The sequence below is a fragment of the Protopterus annectens genome, chromosome 1.part0 (genome assembly GCF_019279795.1).
Source record: "Protopterus annectens isolate FY-2018-M chromosome 1.part0, PAN1.0, whole genome shotgun sequence".
Lineage (NCBI taxonomy): Eukaryota > Metazoa > Chordata > Ceratodontiformes > Protopteridae > Protopterus > Protopterus annectens.
In genome coordinates, this window is record NC_056725.1 from 62,549,277 (window position 1) to 62,563,941 (window position 14,665).

Below are 14,665 nucleotides of genomic sequence, written 5' to 3' on the forward strand. Positions count from 1 at the left end.
CGCCTGGGTGTGGGTAATGCTGGATTTACCCACGGTTGGCATGGTTTGGTCCCGAGGGACCAAACAAAACCAACCGTGGGTAAATACAGCATTACCCACACCCAGAAGTGGGTTATTGCTATTATACCATGACATTATTTAAGAAAAGAAACTATTACTTTTCTTAAATAATGGTATAGTATAATGCCTGTTTACTGCCCTTCCGCAGATGTCTGGCATCCGCGGCAGTTATGATGTACTGCGCGCCTGCGCAGTACATCAGAGTTGGCAAAAGCAACGGAGAAAGCAAGATCTCCGTTGCTTTTTACTGTTTCACTATGTTAAATGGGTTTAACATAGCGAGACAGTTTTAAAATAAGCAACGGAGATGTCCGTTGCTTACTTTAAAACTGTCTCGCCATGTTAAACCCATTTAACATAGCGAACAGTAAAAAGCAACGGAGATCTTGCTTTCTCCGTTGCTTTTTTTTTAAAACCTGTCTCGCTATGTTAAATGGGTTTAGCATAGCGAGACAGTTTTAAAATAAGCAACGGAGATCTCTGTTGCTTATTCTAAAGCTGTCTCGCTATGTTAAACCCATTTAACATAGCGAGACAGTGTTTTAAAAGTAGAGTTATACTAATGGAAAAAAGTCCGGGCGACCGGACCTTTTTCCATTAGTATAACTCGATTTACAATGTGCACATTGGCCAATCAGCGTGCACGTTTTGGGGGGGTCATGGTATAATATGCCTTCTCCATCAGTGATCAACATCTTGGCAGAACCTGGTACATTTCCCCAGTCTGTACAACAGGAGTGTTGATTTCACCACAGGACTCAGAGCTGCAGCGAGTGGGACCACTGCCCCAGAATATATAAGCTGCTGTAATTGAACCAGGATATCAGGTAATTAATCAGGGCTTTGTCCTTCTATGCCACAAATCCAAAAATATCTACAGGTGTAGAGTACACTCATGCAGAACAGGAGTCACTTTAGAGCTGCCTAGTTCGTTCATTAGTATCCTGATTTAACTTAGAAGCAAGTACAATTTCTTGTCTTACCAACTCTGTAACCACATAAAAACCTATTCATTTACTGCTAACAATCATTATTCACCTGCACAAGATTCAACCCACTGGGTTTTGATATGTTAGTGTGCAACAGTTCCCACTGCTAAAACAGTAAGGGAATTGCAGAATATTATCAAAACGTCTCCATTCACTTTAAATGCAATCCAAAATAATCCCTTTAAAAAAATCCAAGAATCAGCTAAACAGTCTTCCCTGTTAATGAAAATGTAAATAAATAAGTGCCAGACTGCTGGCAGCCTCCCAACATTATCAGTTTCAAAGCAGACCAAAAGTAAACAGTGCAGTCACTGCAAGCTGCTACACTAAGCTGATGCTTGTGTTTGTTAAATGATCATCATGTCATTCCAGACAAACTCAACATTAAAAAGTAATTTATCACAGGGACCCAAGAAGTAAACTAATGATGAACACCCATTTTTGGTGGGAATAACCTATATCCCATTCAGCTTAACCTCATTACATGAAGCAGTATTTAAAATGTACTTATTATTACTTGGGAAGCAAATATATTAAAGGAAAAGGGTGATTTTTGCATTTTAAAATACAAAAATCGGCACAATGGGACTCCAGTCAATTTAAAGGCAGAATCAAACATGCATTATGTTGGGAAAATTGTTGTTGATTTACTGTATTGTATCATTCTGCAGTACAGTAGAATAAAGACAACGACTTCTGACAGCTGTAACTTTTCTTTTGCTGTCTCTTGACATATTCCTGCATTATTACTTGAAACATTTTGTTTGTTATTCTCAGTTTACTATAGAGGTCCCATACAGTTACAGGACAGACTACTTAACAGATTTTGGTAACAGTGCTGGGCAACAACTGAATGCAGGTAATAAGAAATAAAACTACAGAACCTGCATTCGTGATTTTAAATGCCAGTCATGAGAGAGTCCACAATGTCTTCTAAAATTATGCAACATTACAACTAAGCTTAATTAATCTGTTTCAACCCATAATGCTATGATAAACAGCACATAAATGAAGATATTCTCTCAAATGTATGCAGACAGTAATCAAAAACAACATTGTGCAACATGGCCCAGTGCTGTAGCATAGTGGGATAAAGGCCTCAATGGCTATGACCCAGATGGCCTGACTCAGGCACTGGTAGAGTCAGAGTGGGAGGGTGAGAACTGCCAGCTTTGCCAGCTCGCTAAGCCTGTGGAAGAGTGACTGCGATCCTAGTCAGTCCTGTTTACCATGCAAGCACAAGCTTTAATGTAAGAAGTGTCTTTATAGACAGTGGATGTAGGCTTGGTGATCCCAAATGAGTTTCAGTTTTTCCCAAGGGCAGATGTGGAGGAGAAGCTGTACAAAGGAAAAACACAGGTTGTCCTTATGATGATGTGGGTGCCTATGTCGACTACTAGGGGTGTTCCCTCTCAACTGTCTTCCATTTTCAGGGATGCTCCTGATTTTGGTTCAGACATTTGCTCTGTCATAAACTGGTGACTTTGGAAGAAAAGGTGGTGGATTGCACTGTAATATTAACAATAATTACTGACCCAGACATCTTTTACTTTACAACAGACTCTTAATTTGCATTTTTTCGTATTGTCAGCTTCTGAAGATAACAATATTAATACTTTAAAAAATCTCCTTAATTTTCCCTGATTATTTCAGGATTTGCCTTTAACTCTAGAGGTAGGAGGCCAGAAGGACACAAAGGTGCTAGGCAGTGGCACCTTGTAGCTCCCAGCCCAGCAACAAGCAAGATAGGGCACCATATGGCCCTGGAATGACAGAAAAGCTAGAATTACCAGAGGAATAAGGATGTCCACCTATGGAAGCACAGCAAAGGCAGAAATGTGAGCAAAGAACTCCTCATTGCTGCCTGAATGAGGACCCTCACCACAGCTTGCCCCAGTAGTGTAGTAGAAGGTCCGCAGTATGGAAGATGGTCAGTCTGAGTGTAATGGGGGGAAGGTTTTGACTTTAACTGTTTAGGATCCTACATATATATATATTTTTTAAATTATCTTCTGTGTGTGTGTGTGTGTGTGCGTGTGTGTGTGTGTGTCTCAAATTTACAATAAGCAATAACTATAAAGGAATATTTAACACACACACTCCAAAAGGTTAATTATAAAGGTACACTGTTAAATATTTTGCTACATCTAAAAGGACTAATCTGCAGAAAAGGAAACAATGATGATGCTGCTGGACAACACAGTCTGTCTTTAAATAGCCATATCAAAAGACTTCCTAACCTCTATCAGACCTTCTGCAATTTATTAAAGGAAAACCCTACTTTTGAACTACAAAAATCTATAGCAGCGCTGAGTGCTTCCTATAGAATTTTAATATATTTTTCTTCAAATGGCTGCCAATGGGGATTAACATATCAATGTGATTTTGTTTTCCTTCAGGCCTTTCTCTTTCCCATAATCCATTTCAAGCCATGCTAGACAGAAGGAAGTAGTGGTGTATTCCCATGGCATTGACTTATAATAGGATTAGTGTCAGTCAACGTCATCTAATATACCTTCTGTAACAGGGCTGCTACTTTTCTTTCCCTGAAATGAATCTAATTTATGTTTGTCTTTGAGCCCATTTTACACTATACTATGGAGTTATATAGATGCAACCAAAAAAGTAGCTAAATCGCAGGCCTTTGAACAAAGTATCGTTTTGTAGTCCCAGATGAATTGACAGTTGCCTCCCCCATCCTATTTTTGAAGGGTCAAAACTGCCACTGCACTTAGAGGTACTTGCAATTTCAAGAGTGACAGCCACACCTCTCAACCTCTTAGAGCAAAAAAATCTGGACAAAGCCATAAATAGTGGGAGGTTAACGGCCCCAAAATTGGGACAATTTTCAGATATTGCTCTTGCAAACTTAGAAAGTAGATAGAATAACAGGTTTTGCATTATCATGCATTTTCTGAAGGGTATGAAGTCTGAAATCCAAATACCTGTCATTATTTTCTGACTTAAGTCTTCAATGATTTGCTAGAAAACCACAGTTTCTTGAAAAATGGATGAAAAATATGAGGCAAACATCTGGACATTCTGCGAAAAACTGTACAGTTGAGAGGTATGGTGACAGGTGCTACTGGGATTTGAGAATAACTGTTGATTCCCTGCAGTGGAAAGATTTTTATTTTTATTTATCTTTTTACCTGAATGCTGAGAAAATGCTTGATTTTCATTTGTTTTATAACTAACGTCATGTTCTTCTTTCCTCTTACAAAGTAAAAGTCTACAACAAAATATTACCAACTTTCTGTTGCTTACCGTTGAATAACTTTCTTTTTACTTTTTTTGTAGGACAGATGTCTTATACCATTATATTTTTCTCTTTTAATGTTATTCTGCTCATTACCTTATTTGTTTACGTACAACACGATCACTCTTCAGCAAAATTAACTCCTTGATAACGCCACAAGTACTACTTATACTTTGGGCTCTGTCAAGGGTGCAGCCAGGCATACTACTTTTATTGACTACATTTTCTTCTGAGCATCACATCAGGATGGCTTTTTTCAGGTCATATTATTTCTACAACTGTCTAAATGAATGCCTTTAATAACAAGTGCAATACAGTTAATCTAAAAACAATATTTTTAACAGTTTTAGGTGGAACAGATGAAAACATTACTTGCTTGCTTGCTACATTCCTGGGCTCTGTACGACTTGGAAATTACACTGTGTACATTTGCAGGAAACTGCACTCCTGATGGTTACAGCCATCAGTGAATTGAGACATGCAGTAACCCATTCATTTTCCTCTAACTGAACTTGTGATTTGTCTAGCAGTAAGTCCACAGGACTGAAGTTCTGCTTTCAGTGCTAAGAGTACATGGTTTGAATCTATCCATCTACATTTTCCTACTATGTGACCTTGAGCAAGTCACTTAACCAGGCAGTACTTTGCAGCAATTGGTAATTTGGGCTAGATTCCCTATTGGTCTCATGGACTGTGTGCTAGTAACTTTGTATGAACCTATGCCCCTTATCCCTTGATTCCTTTTTTCAGTGCACATCACAACTATCACAGTACTGTTTCAATATCATGCTTCTGATGGCCTTTTATTAGCTGTGGTGCCTGTGGGTTTCATTAAGTGTCCAAAGAAATTCATAGCTTTCCGCTGCATGTTAAACTTTTCTGTACTGTTTTTTTTCCCCAGTCATAATTGCAGTGCCAGTGTGTTTAACAAGCAAAACATTTCCTTTCTGCAGTGTCTTTTTCTGTTCCATTCCATTTTTAGTGCACTCCCCCATATTTGACTATATGAAATTACATTATCAACAACAACCTCTTGCTCATGTACTGTTATACATTTGTTTCTCATTTGTGTATGTTTTGCCCTTTGCATGCTTCCCCAGTTTACAATTTGCCAATTAATCATCTCTTGTGAGATAATATGCATAGCCTCTTTAGGAATGCTTACTGCTAATAAAGAGGGGCAGTCTTTTGACCATTCACTAATATACGCCGTGGTGGTACAGCGGTAGCATTGTTGCCTCACAGCAAGAGGTTCACCTGTTCGATTCTCGGCTGGAGTGCCTTCTGTGTGGAGTCTGCATGTCCTCCCCATGGTTGAGTGGCGTCCGAAAGATATGTGTGAATGGGCGCGCCTTTGCTGAAGGTTGGGAATTGGGCTGGCAACTTGGCACCATAAAAATCTACTGTCAATCATTAGAGGACCAGAGCTCCGCTGTGGCAACCCCTAACTGGGAAAAGCCGAAAAGACAAACAACAACTAATATATGTCCCTCTACTCCTGGCAAACTCCACAATTGTTGGGACTTGAAAACAGTGGTTTGGTGACCAGTATGAATACAGGGAATACCAATGAGAAAGTGGCAGTCAAATAAAGATGCTCCAGTCACAATTTGCTACTAACATGTCTACATTTTCCTTGATACAATCATAAAAAGGCCACAGCAGAAAGAATCTTTGCTCATAATCTATTTTCTCCCTCAATTGTACAATCATAGATCAAGCCCATTTTCTCACATTGTTTTTCCCAGTTTTGCACAGGAACTGTTGAATCACCTTGACTCCTGTCTTTCAAACACTTCAGCTAAATTTTGTCAGCTTTTTGTATTGTGCTTTTAGTTTTCCCATTCAGTTCATATGTCAGTTGTTTAACTTGCTTAGCACTGCTTGCCATATTTACATATGCAATACATGAATGCCACAATCAAGGACCTTAAGGCTAATAAACCGATTAATGAAAAATTAAATGTTTGGTTTGTATCAGTGTTTCACTCTCACTTTGCATGGCAGTTTAGCCATACTCTGTCTCACCTGTACTCAGTGCTGGACTGTGCCTCTAGTGGATACAGAACAGAAAATTATAACTGGCCTATTTAGTGTTTCAGTAGCATAGGATTTCATTCTAAAGTGGAAACAGAATCAGCAGGCCTATTTCATATGTCTGAGCCTGGATCTTCAGCCCCATCACTCCCATTGTTTATTTATTTACCTTACATTTTTGGGGGGAAACTCTGACTGGAAAATAAAATCCTTTTCAACAAAAATACTCATGGAGAAAACCTCCATGGTTATATACAAGTTATTATGAAAATATGCAAAACATCTACTACAGCAAAAGCATTTATAACTTCATAAGGGGAGACATGTCAAGATTTACACTGTGCAACACGTATACATTAAAGTAAGCCTTTTATACCAAATTAATAAAGGCAGAATTGGTAAGATTTAAAACAGTGAATTAACTACACTGTGCAACACACACACACACACAAACTCCATTTCTCCATTATACACACACCAACATGTTTCTATACACACATGTAAGATGTGTGCTACACACATGTACTTTATACTTATCTGTATATAGTATACAGATAGTTAAAGTACTTCAGATTTCCTTTTCCTAATGCTTTTCATGAAAGGGCATACAACACATGCATGCTACATAAATTGATTTGTGCATCGTGGTTGACATCAATGATTGCATTTCCTTTTTAGACTAGAAAAAGCTCATGCACTCTACCTGTGTAAGGACTGACTCAAAAGTAAGTGGAAGATGTCTCTTCCTATGGATCTATGCATTAGATATGCATCCTTCACTGGAAGGATGTCATAAGAATAAAACACCTTTTTATAAGCATTGCTGGCACATGCAGTTGATAGGGTTTCTACCTGACTGACTTCCTGCAGTAGTCCTAATTTGGGCAGTTGTGTCCAGTGCGGGGGGGGGGGGGGGTCTTGCAAATTGTAAATGTCTTGATACTTTGCAAGAAAAAACATTTTCTGACTTTTCTCTAAATGTCACAGACATCTTTGATACTACATTTAAGTTATTAAGATATGAAAAGTATTGAGTGATCTAACTGCTTTGTTTTGTTATGAAGACATGGCTACAATGGAAGCAGCTGTGAATCAGTGCAAGTTCTCTTCCAATTGCAAAAACGATTGTGGAAAACACAGCTCTCTGTCTTTTTTAATAAGAGCTGCCGAGCACTTGATATCAGCTGAACTAATTGCCCATATAACATTGTCAGCAGTACCTGATAGGGTAAACTAGAGATTTTGCTTTGTCTGTGGTATGTCATGCAGTCGGGAGAAGGATTCCTCTGCAAAGTATGTCAGAAGTTAAACTTAAAAAAGTTGGTAGACTTTCCCTTCCTTTGATTCCAAGGCAAGGAAATATAAGTTTTATAAAGTACAAGCAGGTTTTGGGTACCTGTATAATTCAGTACTGGAAACATATTGTACAGAGAAAAGCATCCCAAGGGTTGAGTTAAACTGTAGCAGAAGGTGAAGTCTTCCTTTAAACAATACAGGTGTAAATGGACTAAATGAATGGTAAATAAATGCAGTGAAATAGCAGAAGGTGAAAATGTGGATTATGTATGATCTACAGTGTTTACAATACAGATGAAATGGACAGAACTTCAGAATTGTTAAGTAGATAAAACACAGGTGACTGCTATGGTAGTAATTCAGTACTCAGTACTCATCACCTGAAGAATTAGAAATAGGACCCTCCGATCCAACTGTGTCAGACAGAAGGTATCAAATACAACATGTCAGATTACATACCCATATAATCATACCTGTGATCTGTCCCTATTTTTCAGAGATGTCTCTGATTTTAGCTCAAAATTTTGTCCTTCCTAAAAATTTTTAGAGAGAAAAAGTGGTGAATTAAATGTAATAAATGATGATAATAGAATTACAAACTTCTTTTACTTTAGACAATGCATGTTAATCCACATTGTCTTATTATGTCAAAGTGTCAAATTAAGAAAAAAGTTTCACTGATTTCTGGATTTGTTTCTGACTCTGCATTTAAGCAGTGTGCATACCGTCTCTGTCCCACCATCTAAAAATGTGTCTCAGGATGTGCACACCACCTACAAACTTCAATGGAGAAATCAAACGGGAAGAGGGACATAAAGGTGGTGTTATTTACAGAGGTGATTGACAAGCCCAAGCACCACCCCACAGAGGAATGGCCAACCCTTAGGACCTTGCAGGCAAGTGCATGTTATATTTAGGGTATAAGGGGAAAAAAACTCCTTTATAGGATGCCTGGATGAGGTGTATGCTCAAACTGCGCTCATTCCCTACAAAGGGGGAATGAGTGAGCAAAGTTGACCATGGCAGGAATTTGATAGTCAGAAGGAAGAAATGTCATAATTAAAAAAAATGCTTTCTCTACCACTATTAAAGTTCTGCTCGTCAATGTCTACCTTGCTTTATCATGCATATCTTACATTTACATTTCTTTACTGACTGGGGATGTCAGCAGTGGTCAATATTAGGGTTCTAAATTATTCATCTTACAGAAAACACAAATTCTGACCTACTAGTTACTGTGAAAGACTATTTGGTACCAGTACAACAAGCAGTCATTTCAACAATGTGTTAAATCTTACTATACAAGGCTAAACACCTCTGAATTAATTTCAGCTACATCAGATTTACAGTCCTGGTCAAACATTTTGTTGTTTGTCTTTCGGCTTTTTCCTGGTTAGAGGTTGCCACAGATGAACTCCGGTCCGCTAATGATTGGCAGTAGATTTTCACGAACGCCTGGTCAAACATTATCTTGTCAAAATCAAAATTATTGCAACTTACTTCATGTTAGTTACTTTTACATTCAACACCACAGAAAACATAGGATTATGATGGGGTTTCCAATCAAATCCAGCTTGTAGTGCATTTGAAACAAGGATGTCAAAAAATTCACCTCAAGTTTAGTGTCGCAAGGATAGTCAATTCGCCTATCAGCATGTTTCTGGGATGCTGTTGGAAAAGTTATATAAACAACCATCCATAACTGGGTATGGGAAACTAGGTATCGAGCCATTTCTTATGTGGTGTTTTAATGACAAATATTCAATAAATTCATTTTAAGCAAGGAGTATGTAAACTCTATAACCATATTTTGTAGTTCTTTAATACATTCATACAACTGAATAATAATTAAAACCACATTTGCTACTAATTTAGAAAGTGCATGTGTGGAATTACTACACAAGCGGATAGTCACAGAACATGCTTAAACAGTAATATTAGAGGATTTCAAACTCTGTTCACATTTTCAAGATAGTCAATCTATTGTTCCTTTTCGGATTACCCAATTTATTAAACTCAGGTTTTCAGGACAAACCTGTCATGGCACTTAATGGGCTTAAGACAGAGACATTAACTCCAGATGGGACATCACTCTTTTGTAAGACATAAAAACAGACATTCACTCACTCAAGGCTTACACACCTAATACAGAATTATAGAATGAGCAATTCACCTACTACACATCTTTGTGATGTGGGAGGAAAAAACACTACCCAGCAAAACCCTACACAGACACAGGGATATTGTTGTGCATTCTACATGCAGAAGACACATCAGACAATAATTAAAACTCAGAAAGAAATGCTGTGAGGCAGCAATGCTAACTGCTTTGCCTCAGAACTTAAACATCCAGCCTATTAAGATCTATACTCCCGGATTGTAATGTCTGAGCAGGAAGGAAATTCTTTACTGTGATTAATTCATTTTCAGATGCATATTTGAAATGCTTTCAGTATATTTTGTTAGTAAAGGAATGCTGGCTAATTCATTTTAGAAAAAAAAAAAATAATTTGCAAGGGGCAATGAGTTAATAAGTATTCAATTAGGCACCAACCAAGAATGATAAAAACAGTCTAGAATCAAACATTTTAGCTGAAAGAAATTGTTTATATTGCAAAAAGTTACCACAATGCATAACAAGTGATATTTTGAACAATGCACTACCTCAGTTCACACGTAGCCTGCCATTCAGTTCCTTCTAGTGGTATCACAGCTTCACTGGTTTCTGCCACATAAAGAGGTTTGTCATCTTTCAGCCAATTTATTTCTTCAAGCTCACCATCAGACATTTTGATAGAGCATCTCAATACAATATCCTTCCCTTGAGATGATGTCACATTTGTCGGTCCATTGATAAAGTAATCCTCTGTGCAAAAACAAAACACAAATTATGTTTAAAACAGATATCCTTTCAAAAGTAATTTATCAACTCTCACTGTTCCTCTTTGAGATAAAGTGTGATAGACTACACTTCCTCCCTATTTTGAAAACTGCAATTAGACACAGAAAGCATATGCAGCCATAGCATATAACAGCATAGCTCTAGTCTGGACAAGTGCATTCTACATAATAAAAACATTGTTTGACCAGTGTATATAATCTTTCAAATGAAAACTCACTATTGCATAAGCTATAGTCAAAATAAATGCCAGACTCTTCCTGATTCACTTACCACATTTAAAGCAGATCATCTTGGTACTGACAGCTTAAACCCCAAATCATAACTCTGAAAATACTAACAAGTTTGGTTCAGTTTCGAAAATCTTAATCCTTACTATACTTGCAAACTTTAACATGCTTTGATGTTTCTGTAGCATTGGAAACAAGCGTGCTTACATTTGTTTATTAAAATACCGTTTTGTGGCTTTGGAGCAGCGTTTTATCTTCTTGCAGTGTCACTTTTCGCTGTTGGGCTTGGTTACTTGGATGCTTTAAACCACTGCTGAAGAGTAGCTTAAATTTTTGCAAACAATACTGCTTTTACTTTGATAATTCAGTTACATTGACTGCTAAAACAGCTGGAACAGTAATTAGTGCCGCCATGTGTTTCTTGACACCACTAAATTTATATGCAAAGAAACTGCATAATGGAGAAGTCTAGTTTTCAGGTAAAGGACATACAGTATATGCATTCTACAAATCAAATAGCCACAGTATATCCATGTGGACTGCCTAATACTTCACAGTGGGAAATAAAGGTCAAAGATGTACCACAAAGTATAAAATTAAGTCACTGAACATGCATAATGCAAGTGGACAGTAAGAATACTCAGCATGTCCTTCCTGACATCTGTGCAGTTTAAAATACAATAGCAGTCCCCCTCCCAAAAAAATAAATAAATAACAAAGCAGAGCTGTTCTCATGCTGTGATCTCTTAATAGGCCAGCTACTTTAGTGTCATAAAAAGTAAAGAGTACATGATACTGCTTTAAAAATCACAATTTCAACCTCCAACCTGAAAGATGAACTGCTGTGCAAGACTAGCATCACTGTGATGGATCTGAACCCCTACAGACACTCAGTGGCGGCTGGTGACTTCAAATTAAAGGGGAGCTGCAAGAGACAGCTGAAAGGGTGGGGTCAATGGGAAGGGGTGCGGCCAACTAGAAAGGGGAGGGGCTATGCTGAAAACCACAAAAACTAACTAAATACACTGCCCTGGGTGCCAAACCATCATTATGAGAGTCCAATCAAGACAAAATGAAGTGCAGAAGAAAAAAATATTTCAATGCATTGGCTGCATGACAGCTTACTTAATATCTAGATGGAAACAAAAAGGTTGTGAGGTATGAAAAAATAAATTACTTTTTAAATACATTAATGGAATGCCAGTCAAAATCAAGTATAAGAAAAACAAGCAGCACTCAACTCAAACCACTTCTTGCACTGCAGTTCTAATTATAATTTATATTAAATTATAAGCACCAAGTAACATGCTGAAAGTAGAAATCTCTGATGCCCCCACTTGTAAAAATGTTTCTTATCCAAAAAAAGACCTGCTGCCTGACAACTATCTACTTGTTTCATGGGGAAAACATGATCAAAGTAAAAAATGAAAAGCAAACAAGAAATACGCTCAAGATACATTGCTTAAAAGGATTACTGTACAGGTTATGGACCACACGATTGGCATTCTGTTTAGTTTATGGGTAAAGCCTGCAGAGATGACTGGAAGTATCCATGTCTAATGAGCTTCTTAAAATAATGTAATCCTGTCCTTTATTACAAATACTATCATATGCATTTCAATACCCGAGGCCTATACATTATCTAGTTAAGTATTCTCTACATGGCAACAACAGAAAGGCTTTCAATGTTGGCAATTCTTTACAGTATGCTTATTAAAGCTTACTTGCATCTTACGATCTCAGCCAAGCTTACCTGATGATGGTCATTAAAGTATTGCTACTTAAACACAGAGCAACAGGCGCTTTGAGTAATAAGCATAAATCAAAGTACAAAAAATATAACAGAAACCAGACCACTCTGCAAAAATCAAGGACAGATGAAAAGCCACTCTAGTACTTGTGTCTACCTTGGATGGGGGGGGGGGGGGGGATACTCTGCACATTTACACTGCATAACTACTCCTTGCCTTGCTTCGACACATCCAGAGTCAATACATGGGGGAGTGGGGTGCAACAAGTATGTCACAATTTGAAATGTCTCTGTCTGATTGTGATGGCCCTGACACATTTTGTCATAACTCTCAACCTCAGAGCAAGAAATCTGGACAAAGCCATACATAGAAGTGGGACAAAGGCCCAAAAATAAGGACAATTTTTAAATATTGCTCTTATAAACTTAGAAAGATAATAGAATAGGTCTTGCATTAGTATGAATTTTCTGAATGGTATGAAATCTGAAACTCAAATGTCTGTCATTATTTTCTAACTTCAGTCTTTAATGATTTGTCACTAATTTACCAAAAAAAAAAAAAAAACACAATTTTATGAAAAATGAACCAAAAATGGGATGTAAAAATATAAAATAGCCACACAATACAGCTGGGAACCTGTCAAAGAAGGGACACTTTAATATTAGTACTGTTAACTTGAGTAGCTGACAAAATAAAATAATCTACACGCATTTCTGAAATAAAAGTAATCTATAACTCTGATTATTACAGTTATTTCTTAATTGTAAACCCTCCATGTTTTCTTCCAAAATTCCTATTTTGCGGAGGGATTATTAGGGGAAGAGCAACATTTTGAGCCAAAATCAGGGACAGTTGAGAGGTTTGGCTATGCCTAATTCTATAAATCCATTTATTTGCATGTACCTCTCAACCTGTTAATGCAATAAATCTGGACAAGGCCAGATATATTGGGGGAACATATAAATAGTACTAAAAATTGCTCTTGTATAAACTGAGACAGTTGATAGAACAACAGGTCTTACTTTAGCATGCATTTTTCTGAAGGTTATGAAGTCTGAAACTCAGTGTGTCATTATTTAGTGACTTAATTCCTAAATGATTTTGCCAGAAAACCAGAAATGTTATGAGGAACAAACCAAAAATAAGAAGCAAAAATCTATTCATTCTTTGAAAATCTGGACAGTTGGGAGGTATAATTCAACTGGGGCTGTCCCCCTCACAAAATCATGGAGCCTCCCCCTGCAGCCATTCCAATGATCCATTACTTGGCTATTTCACTCCATTTACCATAAACACTAATGTGCATACTGATTTACTTCTATGATGATTTGGACTTCATTTGAAAGTTTTATTTTGCATTTTGCAGCACAAACACTAAGACATCTGCTAAACAAACTTAGCATTAAAACTTCTCTGCCCTTGAAACTTACATTCATTGAAACAGCATTGAAACCCACATTCAAAGAAAATACATTTTACCAGTGGCAGATAAAGACTAATTCTGGGCTGTTTTCAAATCATAGGCCCCTTGCATATGAAACATGCATGTGCTCTTTGATACACCTTCCTATTGTTTTGAACATTTTCCCAGTAAACAATGAAACAAAATGCATGCACCTATAATGACAAAACTGCCCAGTTCAGAACATTTCCATCATAAGTCTACTCAAACTTCTACAGTCCACGATTATCAGTAAATATGCACAATTCTACAGTCCACCATTATCAATAAATATGCACAATTCTACAGTCCACCATTATCAGTAAATATGCACAATCTCTGAAGTAAAAAAGTCATCTAAATAATTCCACATTAAATAAATCTGTAAGTAATGAAGAGGTTGCTGCTAGCAAACACCTTTATATGTCATGGTTTCATCAAAAAATAAAGTGCCTGATGCCCCTGAGGAATAACTTGCCTATATTACATTAAAAATGATAAGCTAGTAATATTGCAATAGGAAATGGATGGCAAACTGATAACAGGCTCATAGTTAGTATCTTAACTTTTTCAGTACGGCAGCATTCACCCCTTGTGGGAGTAGAACCAACAACCTTCTGCATCAAAAGCAAGTACACAACCTGTTGTGCTATTAACAATGCAAGCTGACTTAGCATAAGCAGCACTAAACTTTTCTTCCCCT

General features: G+C 37.3%; 1 protein-coding gene across 1 annotated transcript in view; it reads right to left on the reverse strand.

Annotated features, from left to right (window-relative positions):
• AXL (AXL receptor tyrosine kinase) overlaps positions 1 to 14,665 on the reverse strand; it is a 1,440,461-nt gene that overhangs the window by 1,079,746 nt on the left and 346,050 nt on the right. Inside the window, exon 2 of the mRNA XM_044083580.1 lies at positions 10,306 to 10,507. Coding sequence (XP_043939515.1) covers positions 10,306 to 10,507 — 202 coding nt within the window. The remainder of the gene's footprint in view (positions 1 to 10,305; positions 10,508 to 14,665) is intronic.